This window comes from Pistacia vera, unplaced genomic scaffold, assembly GCF_008641045.1.
Source record: "Pistacia vera cultivar Batoury unplaced genomic scaffold, PisVer_v2 Contig344, whole genome shotgun sequence".
Classification (NCBI taxonomy): Eukaryota; Viridiplantae; Streptophyta; class Magnoliopsida; order Sapindales; family Anacardiaceae; genus Pistacia; species Pistacia vera.
This window is the reverse complement of record NW_022196162.1, coordinates 2,537,201-2,555,589: the sequence shown is the minus strand read 5'-3', so window position 1 is coordinate 2,555,589 and position 18,389 is coordinate 2,537,201. Positions and strand designations below refer to the sequence as shown.

The 18,389-nt window shown below is 43.0% G+C and overlaps 1 protein-coding gene and 1 long non-coding RNA gene across 2 annotated transcripts; both read left to right on the top strand.

Moving 5' to 3' along the window:
* Positions 1–1,228: 1,228 nt before the first annotated feature.
* Positions 1,229–2,308, top strand: LOC116138940. The gene is made up of 4 exons (XR_004129369.1): positions 1,229–1,392; positions 1,470–1,520; positions 1,607–1,960; positions 2,058–2,308. It is a non-coding gene; the product is annotated as an uncharacterized LOC116138940 (long non-coding RNA).
* Positions 2,309–11,882: 9,574 nt separating this feature from the next.
* LOC116138848 (probable protein S-acyltransferase 1) lies at positions 11,883–18,272 on the top strand. The gene is made up of 8 exons (XM_031424508.1): positions 11,883–11,936; positions 12,865–13,002; positions 15,755–15,928; positions 16,048–16,227; positions 16,307–16,615; positions 16,770–16,991; positions 17,434–17,883; positions 18,202–18,272. The coding sequence occupies exons 1-7, from the start codon at positions 11,883–11,885 to the stop codon at positions 17,842–17,844; spliced, it is 1,488 nt and encodes a 495-aa protein (XP_031280368.1). The 3' UTR covers positions 17,845–17,883; positions 18,202–18,272.
* The last annotated feature ends 117 nt before the right edge of the window (positions 18,273–18,389 follow it).

Sequence of the window (18,389 nt, the reverse complement as noted above, 5' to 3'; positions counted from 1 at the left end):
CATTGATTTAATCCACCAAATGCGATTCTTTGCTTTCTCAAATATGAGATGGGGATTTCTTGAATTGGTTTTGCCAATGGTGTCTTCATGTAGCCAATAAATTCTTAAAGACACATGTAGCATTGAGACTTGGGTTGCAACTAAGTCGTTTGAAGAATATTTATTTAGATGACAACTGTTCTAATAAGGTGAATTTCTCATAGATCCAAGTCAAACATCCTAACACAATAATTGGTTAAACCAGATATAGGTTGTACAAGAAGAAATCAATTAATTTCACAGAAGCCTCAAAGATAAATATATTTATTTATTTTTTGGCTGAACAATAACTGATATACCTAATTTTCTGAGAAAAGGTACTGGCCTCATTAAAAGTTACAGATGATAAATTGGTTTTTTGTCAGGTGAATGGGTTTTTATGGCATCTAAGTATAATAGTCAAATTCTAAATTTTCTTCCATGACTCTGGAGAACGTTAACAGTGTTAGATTCTATTTTATATTTCTCATGCAGTAACAATATACTTTCCCCATTTCCCATGCAGTAACAGTAGATTTCTTCAGAATTAAGATGAATTGTCGTCCTAGTGTATAGAAAGGAATGTAATCTGATTCAAAATAATAGCATGTCATCAATTAAAATATAGTAATTTAACCATACATATCTGACACAATTAATTGTAATTATCTATCATTATAATAACTACATAAATGAACAGTTTTAAAAACTTCTCATGCGATCCCTTTTCTAATTTTGTTACACTTACCCAGCTAAAGCGGTAGTTTATCCAGTCCATAGATAAGAGGTTTCTTAGTACTCTTATCATATTAATCAGGTTATGGCTTCTAGCAAAATGGCTCGCAGTGTTCTCCTGCTTTATTTTTTCCTTGGAGCTTGTTGTGTCTCCGCCAGACAGTTTAGAGTTGATGCCGCTGGTGCAAATCAGACACCTGCAGAATTATCTGTAGATGCTGGTTATTATTGTCTTTTTCTTTTTTCCTTTTTCTCTTTAGGAGATCAATCATGCTGGTACTGTTGGATTGTGGGCAGAGCTTGTGAGCAATAGAGGTAATTTCTTATTCTTAAATTTAATTTAATTTAATTTTTCAATATATTAGCCATTATTCATTATATATTACAACTGTTTTTATTTGATTTGATGAGGTTTAATTTATTTCAGGTTTTCAAGCTGAAAGCCAAGACACATCCATAAATATTACCCCTTGGGGTCTTATTGGGGATGAATCATCTCTTCAAGTTTCAACTAATAATTCATCATGCTTCGAGAAAAATAAGATTGCACTAAAATTGGAGGTGCTTTGTGATAGTCAAGGCAATAATACGTGTCCAGAAGGAGGAGTTGGTGTTTATAACCCAGGATTTTGGGGAATGGTAAGAAATCTACCTATTATGTGTGATTAATGTTATTTTCAATCAATCTTACTATTATTTTCTATTGTTTCGTTTAGAACATACAAAAGCTCAAATGGGTCGCAAACGTTGGCCACGACTAACATTATGTAAGCATTATAATTTTCCATAATTTTCTATGCTTTAGATTTTTGTTTATTCATGCGTTTTAGAGTTTAATTTCTTTTCCTTGCAGTGCTGTAGCTTCAGACGTTTCAAATTGGACAAGATGGGGACTTCTCTGGAAGCCAAAGAAACAGATCCAAAAGCAAGACTTCAATTGACAACTTCGCAAAAGGGGGTCATATGGATCGATCCATGCCCACAGACACAGGGACATGGATTTAGAAAAGATCTTGCTAGAATGCTTGCAGATATGAAACCACGATTCATGAGATTTCCAGGTGGGTGTTTTGTTGAAGGTGATTATATGAAAAATGCGTTACGGTGGAAAGAAACAGTTGGACCATGGGCGGAGAGGCCTGGGCATTATGGTGATGTATGGAAGTATTAGACTGATGATGGAATGGGTTATTTTGAGTTTCTTCAAGTAGGTCATCCTCCTTGAGTTAATTTTACTAATTTACTTCTTACGTTCATTATATGTTCTTTATGATATATAGCTAATAAAATAATCTTTTATTCAGCTAACTGAAGACCTTGGTACATTGCCAATCTGGGTATTTAACATGGGTAATCACCTTTACTGTTTATGATCCTCTTATTAGCCTTTATTGTTACATTTCTTTTTCTATTTTTTTCTTTTTTGATAGGAATCGCCCATAGCGACGATCTCCAACCTTTTGTACAAGTAAGTCTGCAAGTTTTGTTGTTTGATTTGACGAAATATGGAATGCACAAATTCCTTGATTCATACTGGAGCAATTATCTCATTCAATCAATCCATAATTTATGTGATTGATTGAATAATTATATTTAATTGTATTCATTGTTTTCCATTTTTACAATTACAAAAAGTGTATAAATTAGCACTATATAGATTTATACAGAAATCTTTTCCTCTTTTCTCTTCTCTCAACATACTTTGGCAATATCAACATCCTGAACTGCTACACTTTGCCACTTCATATCAATTACTTACATGATTGATAGCATATATGTAACTGAAATATGTTGGTTGAGCAATGTTATGCTTGGGAAAACAAGGGCTGACGTGGAAAGTCACGTGGTGCAGTGTGACCTGCTCCCGTCAGAACGGTAGGTACATGTCAGGCCTGACAAGCGCTATGGAGCTCCCACGCGTCCATTTCCCTGCAATAAATCGCGTGAAATCAGCTTGGGAAGGGGGCAATGGGACGTAAAGCCGGATTATGTCCTGACACTCACACCAACTCATGGATTTAATGATGATCACACGCCCTCATCTGGTTATAAAAGGGAGAAGATCCCTTCATTAAGGGGATTCGGCCATTTTTACACTTGAACTCTCTCTCTCTCTCTCTTGCAAACTTTGTATTTACTTTTCCTAATCATTTGTAAGCTAGTCCGCTGTTGCGACCTGACCCACATTACTAATACAAATCAGTGGACGTAGGACTTGCTACCTTAGCATCCGAACCACTTTAAAAAGCTTTTATTGCATTCATTTCACATTTTCTATCCATAATCACGTGTGTCTCTTGACCAATCAACGTTACACACGTGTCGATTAGTTGGTGTAAGAATCACGCATCAACAGTTTGGCGCTAGAAGGAGGGCCTGATTTAGTATTCATCCTTCATCAGGAGAATCTTCAACCTACTGGTCCTACAGCAACAAACGGCCCGCCAATTTGAACTTGAGCAAGCTAATCAGCGCACTGAATGAGTCCTTTTGACCCAAGGGGATACCCCTTCCAGGATAATTCCAGTTTCACAAAATGTTGCGGGGGATATCTCGGTAGCTTCGCAGCTTGACCCCGCCATCAGAAGCTACCTGGAGAGGTTCGATAATACTCTCCAGACGGTCAACCAGAGGCTGGACCGTTTGGACCAAGGAATGTCATCTACAACAGCTGGGGCGGTGCAACCGCCAAAAACGCCTGCAGGTCGCGCGAAAGCGAGGCAAAGGGAAATAACCCGTGCCGCGAGCACTGCAGCGCGTAGGCGTAAGGGTAAGCAAGTGGCAAAAAGTAAGCCTACGGGCTTCCAAGGACCAGTGAACACAAACCGCGCCCCGAGCAGGGTGCCGACAAAGCTGAGACTCGACGAAAAAGTGAATCCCGAGCTGTCCCATGCCACGTCGCAGGTGAACCCAAGCAAAGGTGCCGGGCGCGATGATTCCTGTCACCACCAGCAGAACGATCCTAATCGCTATCATGCGGGTGGTCCCCACACCTCGCGGGGCAGTTCGTACCACCGCGAGGGTCGTGAAAACGCCCCGCACAATCCTTCGCCTTCACACGCCTCTAGTCAGCGTGTGTCGAGTGCTGCAGAAAATACCGGCCGAGGCGAAGAGGAGTCTGACCTCTGGACTTTCCTGAACCGTAATCGCGAAGGCCGGACTCGCATGGGTGAGAGCAATCCCCAATTGGCTCCGTTACCACAAATTGAGGAGCTACAGCGAGCTCTGGACAGGTTAAGCGAGCAGCAAAACGAACAGGTCCAGGTCACTTCTGCATCCCCTTTCTCTCCCGAAGTGCTAGCTGCTCCACTCCCACCGGGGTTCAGAATGCCCGATATGCGGCCGTTTGATGGGAACCATGATCCGCAGGATCATTTATATGAGTTCAACGACCTGATGGAGCTCCACCAGGTTTCGGATCTTGCAAAATGCCGTTGTTTGGCCGTGACGCTGACTTCTCACGCTAAGCGGTGGTTGAGGTCGCTCCCAGCGGGATCGATCAGTTCGTGGCCTCAGATGAGCACGACATTCCTACGGCATTTCCAAGCTAATCGAAAGTTTTCGATGCCTTTGAGCTACCTCAGCAACATAAGACAAGAAAGAGACGAATCCCTGCAATCTTATATCGACCGTTTCCACAGGGAACTCAACAAGGTGGCTCATGCCCCAGAAGAGTCCATCCGAACACTTATAATAGCTGGAGTTCGCCTGCAAACCGACCTGTGGAAAGAACTGCAGGCTGAGGACGATGTTTCCCTCACTAGATTTTACAACCTTGCAGAAAAGTATCTCCGAATAGAGAATTCATTGGCGGCACTCTACCATCGCGATCACGGCACTTCGAGCAATATGTCTGGTCGGGGAGAAAATAGGAGAGCTGATCGCAAAGGAGACATTGATGATCAGCGAAAAGGGAAGAAACCCCGCTATGAGCACAAGAAGTCTTATGCTCCTGTTCCTCGTCGCGACCGGGACAGAAGTCAATACACTCCGCTGAACGTGTCCATATCTGCAATCCTTGACAAATCCGAGGAGGCCAGCCTGCTCGGTGAACCGGAACCCATGAAAACATTTGCTACGGCCAGAAACAGCAAAAAATACTACCGTTTCCATCGGGATAACGGGCATCACACTGATGAATGCCGAGCTCTAAAGCAGGCAATCGAGGAGCTCATCAAGAAATGGCACTTCAAAGAGTATATTGATGACTCTCCAAAAGAGAACCAAGGGGAGCAGAAGAAAAAGCGTCGTAATCGCAGCGGGTACAACAGTGTTAACATAATCTTCGGAGGTCCGCACCTCGCGGGAAACACGCGAGGTGCATAAGAAAGGTACGCTCACGAAGCATATCACGACCTGATCAGGGTAATGAACACTTCGCAGCGACCGCAAAAGGCTCGAAAGGAGGAGCCGATCACCTTCTGCGAGAAGGAAGCAGCTCGCTTGCACCATCCCCACGAGGACGCCCTGGTAATCAGGCCCTTGATAGGGTGCCATAATGTCTACAGAATGCTTGTGGACAACGAAAGCGTTGTGAACATCCTGTTCAAGGCCGCTTTCGATAGAATGAACCTAGACGAGGCCGACCTGAAGCCAGCCTCGATGCCTCTTTACCGTTTTACGGGGGATCACCTGATCCCCAAAGGAACGATCCAGCTACCAATCACGCTCGGCGACTACGACGAGGTGACTAGGGTTACCGAATTTTTGGTCGTGGATTGCCCATCGGCCTTTAATGGAATCTTGGGGCGACCTCTGTTGAGAAGCTTCAAGGCAGTCACTTTTATATATCACCTCAAGATGAAGTTCCCCACTCCAACGGGGATAGGGGAAGTGAGCGGATCGTAGAGCGCATCTCGCGAATGCTTCGTAAAAGCGGTGCGATGGCAGGCAAGGGAAAGAGCATTATGCGATGTGTGCCTCGCCAGGTTATGGCGATCAGCCGGATCGAACCACAGCCTGATCCAGCGGAGGATAACATAGATCCGTGAATCCAGAAAATCCCTCCCAGTGGCCCGGTTGAGGATCTGTTCGAAATTTCAATTGATCCAAAAGAGCTGAGCCGGGTGTTGAAGATTGGAAGCTGTCTCGGCCCTCAGCTCGCTTCCGAGCTGATAAGCTTCTTAAGGGAAAACATTGACGTGTTTGCCTGGTCGCATGCAGATATGGTTGGGATCAACCCGGACATTATTTGCCACTCATTAAATGTCAGCAGTGAAGCCAAATCGGTTCGCCAGAAAAGAAGGGCGATGGATCCAGAGCGGTACGCCGCACTAAAATTAGAAGTGGAAAACCTTTTCAGAAATGGGTCCATTTGAGAAGCTCTCTACCCGACCTGGGTTGCCAACCCGGTCCTGATAAAGAAGCCAAACGGCAAGTGACGGACCTGCGTTGACTTCAGCGACCTCAACAAAGCCTGCCCGAAAGACAGCTTCCCCCTGCCGAGAATCGACCAGCTCATTGATGCCACCTCGGGGCACGAGCTGTTAAGCTTCATGGATGCATACTCGGGATACAATCAAATCCCGATGTATGGGCCAGATGAGGAGCATATGTCCTTCATTACGGACCGGGGGCTGTACTGTTACAAAGTTATGCCTTTCGGCCTCAAGAATGTAGGCGCGACCTATCAGAGGTTGGTTAACCGAATGTTCTCCGACCAGATCGGAAGGACAATGGAGGTCTATGTGGACGACATGCTGGTCAAATCCCAGACCGCCTCAGAACACATTGCACATCTCACTGAGATGTTTGACATCCTCCGACTGTACAGAATGAAGCTGAACCCTCTCAAGTGTTCGTTCGGGGTATCGTCAGGAAAGTTCCTGGGATATATGGTTAATCAGCGGGGCATAGAAATAAGCCCCGAAAAGATCCAAGCTCTGCTCGATATGGAGAGCCCGACCAGCAAGAAGCAGGTCATGAGTCTAAATGGGCGGATAGTGACACTTAGTCGCTTCATATCAAGGCTAATAGACCGCTGCTTGCCATTTTTCAATGTTTTGAAGGCCAATAAGAAATTCTAATGGACTCCTGAATGCGAACAGGCATTCCAGAGTATAAAAGAACACATCGGGAAGCCACCTCTCCTCTCTAAGCCTCTTCCACAGGAAATCCTGCTCATCTACCTGTCCATATCTCAGTTCGCGGTCAGTGCAGCTCTGGTACGGGAAGAGGAAAAGGCGCAATGGCCAATGTACTATGCGAGCAAGCGCCTGTCGGATGCCGAAATGCGGTATCTGGAAATGGAGCGACTAGCCTTTGCTCTGCTGATCGCATCAAGAAAGCTGCGATCTTACTTCTACACCCATACGATCCACGTAATGACTAATTATCCCCTAAGGCAGGTCCTCCAGAAACCAAAAGCCTCGGGTAAACTGCTCAAATGGGCCATAAAATTAAGCTAGTTCGACCTGAAGTACAAGCCCAGGTCGACCATTAAAGGGCAGGCCGTTGCAGATTTCATCTCAGAATTTTCCTATCTCCCAAGCGAGCAACAACCTAGCAAAGTCATGCAGGAAAGTATTCAAAACCTGTCGACCTGGAATCCCTACGTTGACGGGTCATCAAACAGGAAAAGAGCCGGTGCGGGTCTTCTCCTTGTAAGCCCCGAGGGGGCTCGAATTCATGGTATTCTCCGGTTCGGGTTTAAGGCGACCAACAATGAGGCTGAGTATGAAGCCTTGCTCGCCGGGTTGCGACTTGCCAAAGAAATGGGTGCAACCGCGATCAGCATTTACAACGACTCTATGCTGGTCATCAACCAAATTTTAGGGGAATACCAAGCCAAGGAAGAGAACATGGTCCGCTGCCTGAAAGAAGCTAAGACCGCTCTCGGGTCGTTCAAGCACTTTGAAATCACTCAGATCCCCAAAGAGAGCAATTCTATAGCGGACGCCCTAGCAAAGATAGCCTCATCGTTGGATTCAGAGGCTCCAGATAACATTCCTGTTCGTTTCGTCGATGCTCCAACTATCAGCTCAACCGAACAGGCCGTAAATGTGACTCAACAGGATTCCTGGATGATTCCCATTGTCCAGTACCTCAAGGACGGGACCTTGCAAAGCGACAAGGTCGAGGCAAGGGTCCTACGAGCAAGATCTGCTCGTTACACACTCATCGGGGACCAGCTGTACAGGAGAGGATTCAGTGCCCCTCTCCTCCGATGTGTAACCAGTGAAGAAGCAGACTACATCATGAGGGAAATCCACGAAGGGATCTGCGAAAATCACACAGCTGCTCGATCTCTTGCGAACAAGGTTGTTCGTCAGATATATTATTGGCCCCGAATCCAAGAAGATACGCACAATTTTGTCAAGAAATGTGATAAGTGTCAGCGGTTCGCGAACATTCCGCGAGCCTGCTCGCACGAGCTGATAACGATGTCTAGCCCCTAGCCATTTTCCATGTGGGGGATCGACCTTATCGGTCCCATGCTAGTTGGAAAGGGAGGGGTCAAATATGCTGTGGTCGCGGTAGATTATTTCACAAAATGGGTAGAAGCTGAACCGCTAGCCGCGATCACGACCAGAAAGCTGAAAGACTTCGTTTTCAAGAATATAGTGTGCCACTACGGAATTCCCCACACCCTCATCTCGGATAATGGAAAGCAATTTGATAATGAGGAGTTCAAGCAGTTCTGCGACGAGCTGGGCATCCATAAAAAATTCGCCTCAGTCGCCAGACCGCAAGCGAATGGCCAAGTTGAAGCTGTCAACAAGACCATCAAGCACACTCTGAAGGCCAAGCTTGGGGCAGCCAAAGGAAATTGGGCTGACGATCTCCCCGAAGTCTTATGGGCGTACAGGACAACTCCAAGAACCTCTACCTCAGAAACCCCCTTTTCGCTAGCCTATGGCTGTGAAGCAATGATTCCCATGGAGGTGGGAACTGGTTCTCTTCGGAGAGACTTGTACGATGAGGTTGAAAACGAAGCACTTATGAGGGCAAGTCTTGATCTCGTTGAAGAACACCGCAACAAGGCTTCGCTAAGGATAGCAGCCTACCAGCAACGTGCGAAAAGGTTCTTCGATTCAAAGGTCAAGCGAAGAGATTTCCAGGTCGGAGACCTTGTGCTAAAAGAAGTTCTCCTCGGAAGCAGGGAGCCAAGTGCGGGGGTACTAGGACCTAACTGGGAAGGACCGTACCGGGTCGACAAGGTGATCAGACCGAGGACTTACCATCTCAAAAGATTGAACGGTTCCAAAGTACCCTGAGCTTGGAATGCCGAGCACCTCCAGCCATACTATCAGTAATCCCGAACTCAGCTCTCATTATAGATCAGTTTTTTGATTTTGTTAGTTCCCCCTTTTTTGTTGTAAAGTTTATTCTGTTCGCTTAAGCAGTTCGCATTTATTCTGTTCGCTTGTAACGATTCACATGTAATATCGCCTATGTAACCTGAATTGTAAAATGCACTTATATATGATAAAGCGAACAACAATTGAAAGCAAAATGTATTTTTATTTATTCACAACAAAAATTAAGATCCTATTCTAATGGAGTCAGACTCATTGCACTATGGCTAGTCGGGGGGATCCTTCGAAGCAGGACCAGAACCCTCTGCCTGGTCAAATCTTTGGGTGGCCGTTGCTGCCTGATCATCTCCCTCCGCCAGAATCCGCAAGGTCTCTTGCCACCCCTCTGGGAGGTCGAAAATATCCAGATCTGGGTTCTTCGGTCGCAGGGCATAGATGGACCCGATTGCCCAGTCGGCGTCCTTATCCTCGATCTCCTCTGACTGGATACGCATTTCTTCAGTCAGTGAAGCGATTCTTTCCCGACTCTCCTGAAGTTCGGCCTCCAGAGCAAGCCTTTCCTTTTCGGAAGCCTCCCTTTCTTGTTCAGCTCGCTGAGCCCATATGGAGGTCGTCTGGAGCTCCTGGTCCTTCTCTCCGACCTCCTTGGAGAGCCTAGCAGTTGTCCTCTGAAGCTCCTTTACTTCCTCCGCACGTCGCTCAAGCTCCGCCTTTTGGAAGTCTACTGTTCGTAGAGCGGCATCCTTTTGGTTCAGGTACCTGTTCGCCGCTTCGAATGCTTGCGTTCTTTCCGCTTCGACGGACTCCAGGTTCTGTTTGAGCTTCGCGACCTCCTCCTTTAGGTCGCTTGCCCCCTTTGCGGCCCCTAGCTGAGTCTTCTCCATAGACATCCTCATCGCAAGCAAAGCCTGCGAGCAAGAAGTGAATTAGAATAAAAACGGTGGAGAAGCTTTAAGAGCAGTTCGTTTACCTTGCTTAGATGTTGAAACGACGTGGTCATCAAGTCGTCGCCCGTATCGACGAACTCATCATATAACTCCGATAGCCCACACTCGAGCAAAGAATAGACTATCGGCTGCAGGTATTCGGGCAGGCTCCCCAACGAGTCCAACACTAGCGTGCCTTCGCCTTGTCGGCAGTGATCGTCTCGTCTGCGGGTTCCTTGCCCGACCTCCTTCTTGAGTCATGTCGCGACCTCAAGGGTTTTTCCTCAGATTCGGTCTCTGACTCGTCGACCTGAATCTGCTTCCTCTTCTTCAACCTCTGGGCTGGAGCCTTCCGCCTTGGGCGAGCAGGTGGTGTCTGAGCGACATGTTATGTCCTGGTCGCTTCTTGCACAGGACGGGGCTGGGAAGGCACGGCTGTTCGCACCGGTTATGCTGTAATGGGATGAGCAGCTTCGGTCGCTCTCTCTCTCCTCGATCGAGGGAAGACAAACGGTGCTCGGTGAGGCTGCTTGGATTCTTTCGGAGGCATAGTCGCTGCATGCAAGTACATTAGTAAGCAAAAGTTATTCTGCGACCAGAAGGGAATCAGTGTAACTTACCTTCTAGGGGCTCCAAAGACACATTGTTACTGATGAAACCGTACTTCCGCAAGTTCGCGGTTGTCACGAGCTTCCTCGCGTCCCGGCTTTCCTTGGGAAGGACTCCAAAAGACACGAGCCTGTCTGGGTCGTCAAGCAGGTCTTGGCTGGTCATCTTGTTAACTGCAAAAGAAGGCAGGTCGTTATGAGAAAGCAAACAAACAGACAATGAACCTAGCGAAGAAGAACCTACTTGGTTTCTGAAAACGGCAGTGGCCGTCATAGCAGAAAAAAAAGAATTTTGTCTTATAGGCCCCCGCGTTGCTGGGATAGCTATGTATCCCTTCGGTGATGGTAGGTCGCCGGGACAAGTAATAGGAATCCTTGTCCTTAGTCTTTTTGAGATAGTAGGCGATACCGAGCTCCACCGCCGTTGGCTCGCCCAAGCCATTTCACGGCACGCGATGTACATCGCGACGGCGATGACATACGCGTTTGTCGTCAACTGCATCGGTGCGATCCCAAAGTGATCCAGGACCGACCTGATGAAAGGATGGAAAGGAATCATCCCTCCACCCTTGAAGATCTCTTCAGAGATCGCAGCGAGGCCTTCGGAAGGATGCCGTGACGACCGAGTGTGGTCGAGGAACACCTCTGCGCAGACGTCGAACTGTTTTTTTATCCTATTGAACTCTTCTTGGGTGAGAACCGAGAAGACATCAAGGGATGCGTCCTCGGGAACGTCCCGCAAGGACGAACTGGCCGCTTCCTTGGGTCTGGACGTTGACGGTTCCATTCCAGAGTCTGCAACACCAACAGACAGGTCATTTTAGCTATCGCATGTCCCGCACGGCGGCATGGGACAAATCCCTTAAACCCTAACAGTAACCCGAGCTGCCATCCACTGCTCGAATCCGACGACGGCGTCGCGTCTCTGGTGAAACACCGGGAGACCCAACGCCATTGCCCACCAACCAAACAAAAAAAAAAAAAAAAAGAGGGGGGAAGAAAGAAGAAGACCTTACCTTTTAGGGGGCATGACCAAGAACAGATCTTGTTTCAGATATCTGAGAGGCGCCAATCGGAAAAGAAGAACTTTCGGTTTGCAAAAATTTGTCGCTCGAGGCAGAAGGGATTTTGGTGGCTTCATCTGAAAAGTTTGGGCTTTTATATGGACTGCGAACCGACGGTTACCACCTCTCGGAATCGAAAGGACAGCCCTCTCTCTCTCTCCGCATTAAATGCGCCCTACGTCGCATTCAATGCTGTGATGATGGTCATCGTTTCAAATGTGTCGTGTAATTAATGCTGTCAAAACAACGCTGGGTCAACACACAGCGCATTTAATGCGCCTGCCAGACGCTTTGACACGTGCAGAGCGCCTGACAGTGCGGAAACAGGTTCATTGAATCTCCAACCCTAAGGCACGATAAGAAACGTCCGACGAATCTAGGTCGCTAGGATGATGACTGTCAGGTCGTTTGGGCAGAATGCGAGGTTGTGTTCGCAAAAGGCCGTGTCCCGAGCTTCTTCCGTTCAGGTCGAAATAACCAGAACCTCCAATCGTGACATGACTTAGTTTCCAAGGTTCGATCCTCAAACCTTGAAAACTAGGGGACTTCTGTTATGCCTGGGAAAACAAGGGCTGACGTGGAAAGATAGGTACACGTCAGGCCTGCCAAGCGCTATGGAGCTCCCACGCGTCCATTTCCCGGCAATAAATCATGTGAAATCAGCTTGGGAAGGGGGCAATGGGACGTAAAGCCAGATTATATCCTGACACTCACACCAATCCATGGATTTAATGATGATCACACGCCCTCATCTGGTTATAAAAGGGAGAAGACCCCTTCATTAAGGGGATTCGGCCATTTTTACACTTGAACTCTCTCTCTCTCTTGCAAACTTTTCCTAATCATTTGTAAGTCAGTCCGCTGTTGCGACTTGACCCACATTACTAATACAAATCAGTGGACGTAGGACTTGCTACCTTAGCATCTGAACCACTTTAAAAAGCTTTTATTGCATTCATTTCACATTTTCTATCCATAATCACGTGTGTCTCCTAACCAATCAACGTTACACACGTGTCGATTAGTTGGTGTAAGAATCACGCATCAACAAGCAATAACATATATATAACTGATGCCATATGTTTCCATTGCTGCAGGAAGCACTTGATGGTCTTGAGTTTGCAAAAGCTCTACATGGGGCTCTAAACGAGCGCTATGGGACTTCCTGAACCTTTTGACTTGAGATATGTTGCTGTTGGAAATGAAGATTATGTGTTTGGACATGTTTGATTGTTGTGGAAAATTTTACCTGCAGGTTGTGAATTTCGGGAGTGATGATGAATTAAAACTTGAGATATCAGTGGATGGATCCATAAACTCATCTGGATCAACAGAGACTCTGCTCACATCTGATAAATTGATGGATGAAAATTCCTTCAACCAGCCAAACAAGGTATCACTCATTTGTTATTAAAATTCTTGGATTATTTCTTTTAAAACTTAGTATTAATTATTTTAAACTATGTTGACAAGAATATGGAAGTTGTAGTCTCTCCACATTCATTCACTTCATATGATTTGTTGCGCTCATGAAAGATTCAACAAACCCGGAAATCGGCTTCATTTCATATGTGTTTAGTTTAGAATTAGATTGATTGTTTTTAGATTAATTAGAGTTAGTTCATGCTGGAAATTTGCAATGTTCAACTCTGGAGTTTACATCAATAATAGATGCAATTATAATGTTCTGTTTACGTGAAAACGTTATGGAATTGTTCTTCAATTTGGACATAGTTATTTTTGTTAAGGCAAAATCAATGAATGAATCCTCGCTTAGTTGTATTTTCTCTAAAGAAAGATTTATATATTAAGTTTAACTATAGATAAAATAAAAATATTTATACAAAAACATAAAATAATAATCAAATTTTATAAAACGATTTACATGATATTTTTTTAATTTTATATAGTTACATAAAATTATAAAAATAATATTGGTTAACTGAATTAATTAAATTAAAATTTATATGACTTGAAATAATTTACTTAATTAAATATATTGTTTTAAAGAAAGAGTAAATAACATGTTCCCACCCAAGGTTAAGCGAAATGAATTTCCACCCCTCGTTTCATAAATTCCAATTCCCACCCTTATATTAACATTGTTAACGGAGGTTAGATTCTGATACAGATTCAAAAGGAGTTATTACTAAACTACCCTCCCACTTATATTACGATTTCGAACTTCATCCCCAACCAACCGGAACATGTTGCTCTTTTCTCTACTCTCCCCGCCAGTTCCGTCTTCCATTTTTTCTTTGTCTTCCAGTCCCCAAGAAAATTCTCTCTCCTGAAAGAAAACATAAAAATGACTGAGACTAGACCTTCTTCATCTCCTCAACGTCTGGTAGCTACCGCCGACCACACTCCCCGCTGCCAACATCCCCACTGTTGCCGATTTCGCAAGTGACTGGATTTTTTGGGTTTTTGATGGATGTCGGAGTTTGATTTATTTTGCAGTTTGGGTTGTGATTTTAATTGATTATTGGAGTGTTTGTTGTGTTGATTTGATTTTTAGATTGAGAGGGCCCAACTGCCGCCGACGACCGCCACCTGCACTGAAATTATATGAAGGACTTCTCCAATAGGACAAGTTTTTGCTTCCATAAGCAAGATTTGAACTGTCCCCATCCATTCTCCGCGAAGGATGTAGGAAAATGCAGATCTCTTGAACCAGGAGGTGGAGCACTCAACCGTTTTACAAGCTTCTTATTATTCCTATAAAAGGTGTACAAGAAAAATGTCATTTGGAAAATCTTTTTTATGAAAAAAACATGCCTTTTTCCAGGCACCAGTTACTGTTAATAAGCGAAGGTTTTGATTGAACAACTCTAGCCAAAGAGAGAATGTACAATATACCAACAGTCAATAACTATAGTAATAGAACTCACACATATAAAGCAGAACCCCTGTATATTTGAGCAAAATCTACACCAAGTGTTGCTTCAACAGATACCGAAGTGACTTCTAACATCCATGTTGCCGGATTGTAATTATCTCTAATTTTTGGCACCGCTGGAATGCTCTGTTAAGAAAACATCATAAGAACAGGTCAACATCATTGACAGGATTCATATATTGATTTTTTTGGGTTTTTTATGGATGCCGGAGTTTGATTGATTTTTCAGTTTGGGTTGTGATTTTAATTGATTGTTGGAGTGTTTGTTGTGTTGATTTGGTTTTTGGATTAAGAAGGCCCGACTGCCGCCGACGCCCTCCACCTGCACCCCACCCACCACCTGCTCGACTTTTTCCCCAACCAACTCCCTATTGCCCAACCACGCAAACCACCCAGCGGGCGAGCGCCGCGGCTCTCTCTCCCTCTTTGTTCCATTTATGGCAAACACCCCATCCTTTTCAAAAGAAAACATTAAATTTTATATGAATCACGCAGTGCTTACACAAACAAATCTTTATATGAAAGTGTAGAGAGAGGGAGAGAGAGCCACGGTGAAGGAAAAAAGAGTGCATGGAATCGGAATCTGGAATTTACTAAATGACGTTTTTATCCTTTGACTGTTAAATGAACAAAACGGTGTTAATTTAAGGGTGGAAATCTGGAATTTATGAAACTATAGGTGGAAGCTTGCTAGTTCGCTAAACCTTGGGTGGGAACATGTCGTTTACTCTTAAAGAAAAAGTATGATTGATATTTCATTTGATGCTATATGATCAAGTAATTGGAAGAAGTGAAGTGATTGTTTATGGATCTGGAGAAAGTATTGCTTCTTTTCCATAATTATCTGTTAATTACTTGACAATTTTCCGTTCATTTCATTTCAACCAAACCAACAAAATGAGTTCTTAGTTTAATAATTGGGAAATTGTTATGAAATAACTGTCACGAATATAATGTCGAAGACTGGTGTCAACGGCAGATAGGTATATTATATTAATATTTTATTGGTTTTTCCCGCGAAAATCTCGCTACAATGTAAAAATTGGTTAGAGAATCGAGCTGGTAAGGAATACTGAACAGAGCTAATTTTTAATTTTTATGTTTTATGTTTTGATTAAATATAGTCGGAGAGAAATGTAAAAGAAATCAAAACAAAACAAAACAGTTGGAAAATTAAAGCGTTTGATATCTTTTCATTCGCTTTAATTGAAAATTTCATGTTTTTGTTTTTGATTTTGTGTTGTAGGAATTAGGTGGATGCTACTCTTTTCTGCATTTGTTATTTTCATGTAAAGATTTTGCAGACAAAATGAGTAAGAAAAATGCCCAGGTTCATGATTCTTTTTCCGGTGAAAATGATGATACGTCTCTTCCCAAACCCAAAACCAAGAGGCTCTATAAGCTTTGGAAGGGTAACAATGTAATCATTTTGAATTTTCCCATTTTCTATATATTTGATGCTGTTTGGTTATGAGATTTTTGTTTTTAGACGATTTATTTATACGGGTTTGTGTTTGTTTTTGTTTTCTGTGATCTCAGAAATTTTTATGTGGTGGGAGATTTATTTTTGGTCCAGATGCATCATCCTTAGTTTTAACATCAATTATGATTGGAGGTCCTGCAATGGCGTTTTGCTTGAAAATGTTGTTGTTAATCAACCGGGAAAATCCTGTTTATCACTATCCTGTATTGGTTGGAGCCTTTCTTCTTACGATTTTGGTGGGTTTTGTGTTATGAAAATCAAGTTTAATCTTTTATTGGTTTAAGGAAGTTTTCTGACGTTATTGAATGCTTGCAGGATTTTTCTTTTCTCTTCTTAACCTCAGGTAGGGATCCGGGGATAATCCCAAGGAATGTACAGCCACCTGAACTGGATGAATCGTTAGACAAAATTACTCAATCAACGGAGTGGGTTAACAACAAAGATCTTAATTTGAAATTGCCTCGGACTAGGGATGTAATGATTAATGGCATATCGATTAAAGTTAAGTTCTGCGACACTTGTTTGTTGTATCGTCCACCTCGAGTTTCTCATTGCTCAATCTGCAACAACTGTGTTCAGAAGTTTGATCACCACTGTCCTTGGGTGGGACAATGCATTGGACTAGTATGTGTTTCCCCCAACCTCTTCTTGCTTTGATTTACATTCACTGATTGTCTATATTTCTCATGAAATTAAACGAATTTAAAATCAGTCTACTATTAGATTTGATTGTTGGAAGATACTAACTATCTTTCTTTTCTTGTTGAAATGACTGCAGCGCAATTATCCATTCTTCATTTGTTTTATATCGTCCTCGACATTCTTGTGCATATATGTCTTTTTCTTTTCTTGCATGAATGTCCTACGTCAGGAGGGCAGTTTGTTGATGATCATGTCTGAAGATATACTATCAGTTGTTCTCATAGTATATTGCTTTATAGCAGTCTGGTTCGTCGGTGGGCTTACAGTTTTTCACTTTTATCTCATGTGCTTCAACCAGGTGAGTTGGCTCTTGAAATTACTTCTCCTGTTGTTTAAAAACATACACAGAATTCCAAGGTTCTTGAGTTTATACTTTACTTTTGATGAATTATGCAGATGAAGTTCATAACTATATTTTGTTTACCTGTCTTGGTATCTAGTTTATGTTATATATTATTTGGATGTATAAGAGGATGAATAATGATTAAAGGAGGTAAGAGGGAGGGAGAGAAGAATTCTTTCTTCTTCAATCTATCTCTAATTTTGTTCTTATGATAGTTAATTGTATTTTTATTTTGTAAATGGTGTTTCCTCTTCATAATGAATCCTGCTAAATCAAAGTTTAGTTTAGTTTAGTTTCAAGTTACATGCCCACAAGATTTTTGATGCACATTAACTAAATCCGCAGTCTTCTACTCTTGGACTTAGTTCTTCTTTTCTGGTATTTGATTTTTTCACAGACAACTTATGAAAATTTTCGGTACCGGTATGATAAGAAGGAAAACCCCTTCAATAAAGGGATGGCAAAGAATCTTAAGGAAATTTTCTTCACAAAGATCCCACCTTCAATGATCGATTTCCGAGAATGGACAACAGAAGATGATGTTCCAGTAATGGGATCTTTTCATTCGGAATTTAGTGGAGACTTCATTAATCCAAAAGATAAATTTGACCTAGAAATGGGGAGTATTGGGAAGAATTTTGATAGCCAAGTTCCAAATATTTTGCAGAATTTGGATTACAATGGTATTGATGGTGATTTGAAGAAGAAGGAGGCAGATGGTACTGCAACTTTTGATCCATTTTTCTCACCTAATCATGGAGCACCAAAATATTCACAACGTTGCTCCACTGATAAGAGGACCAATTAGATCCCTTTCAAGTACATCACTGATTCGTCAGAGTTGAAGGTAGTCTTTCTCCTGTACACTTTTGCTTGAAAAATTCCATAATTAATAAGTTGAGCAAGAATTATGTAGTGATAAATTTACCAACTTTTCTCAGCAAGATAATATAAGAATTTGATATAAGTTAGTTTATAATTCCTTTGCGAAAAAGTTTATGTGTTGATCGACAAGTTAGATCTAATTTTCTAGAACGTCGTTTGGAACTTGTATTGTCATGTGTAAATATGATGTTGTTTCAGGTTTGAGTTATTTTGATGAATGCAAGAATGTAGTTTGGCAATTGAGAAGCTTATAAATAATGTGAATTTATTGTGGATGTAGAGAAGTAAAAACAAATATTCAGTGATGTAAACAAAGAGAAGCAGATTGCCAAAGCCATTCCTGCAGAGTTGAACTTTGTATCGCATTTTAGAAAATGTAAGGATATTATCATCTACAGCATGTTGTAATTTGGGAAAATCGGATAGCATAAGACATTTAACAGAATGGTTGCCTCATTCTTTTATTTA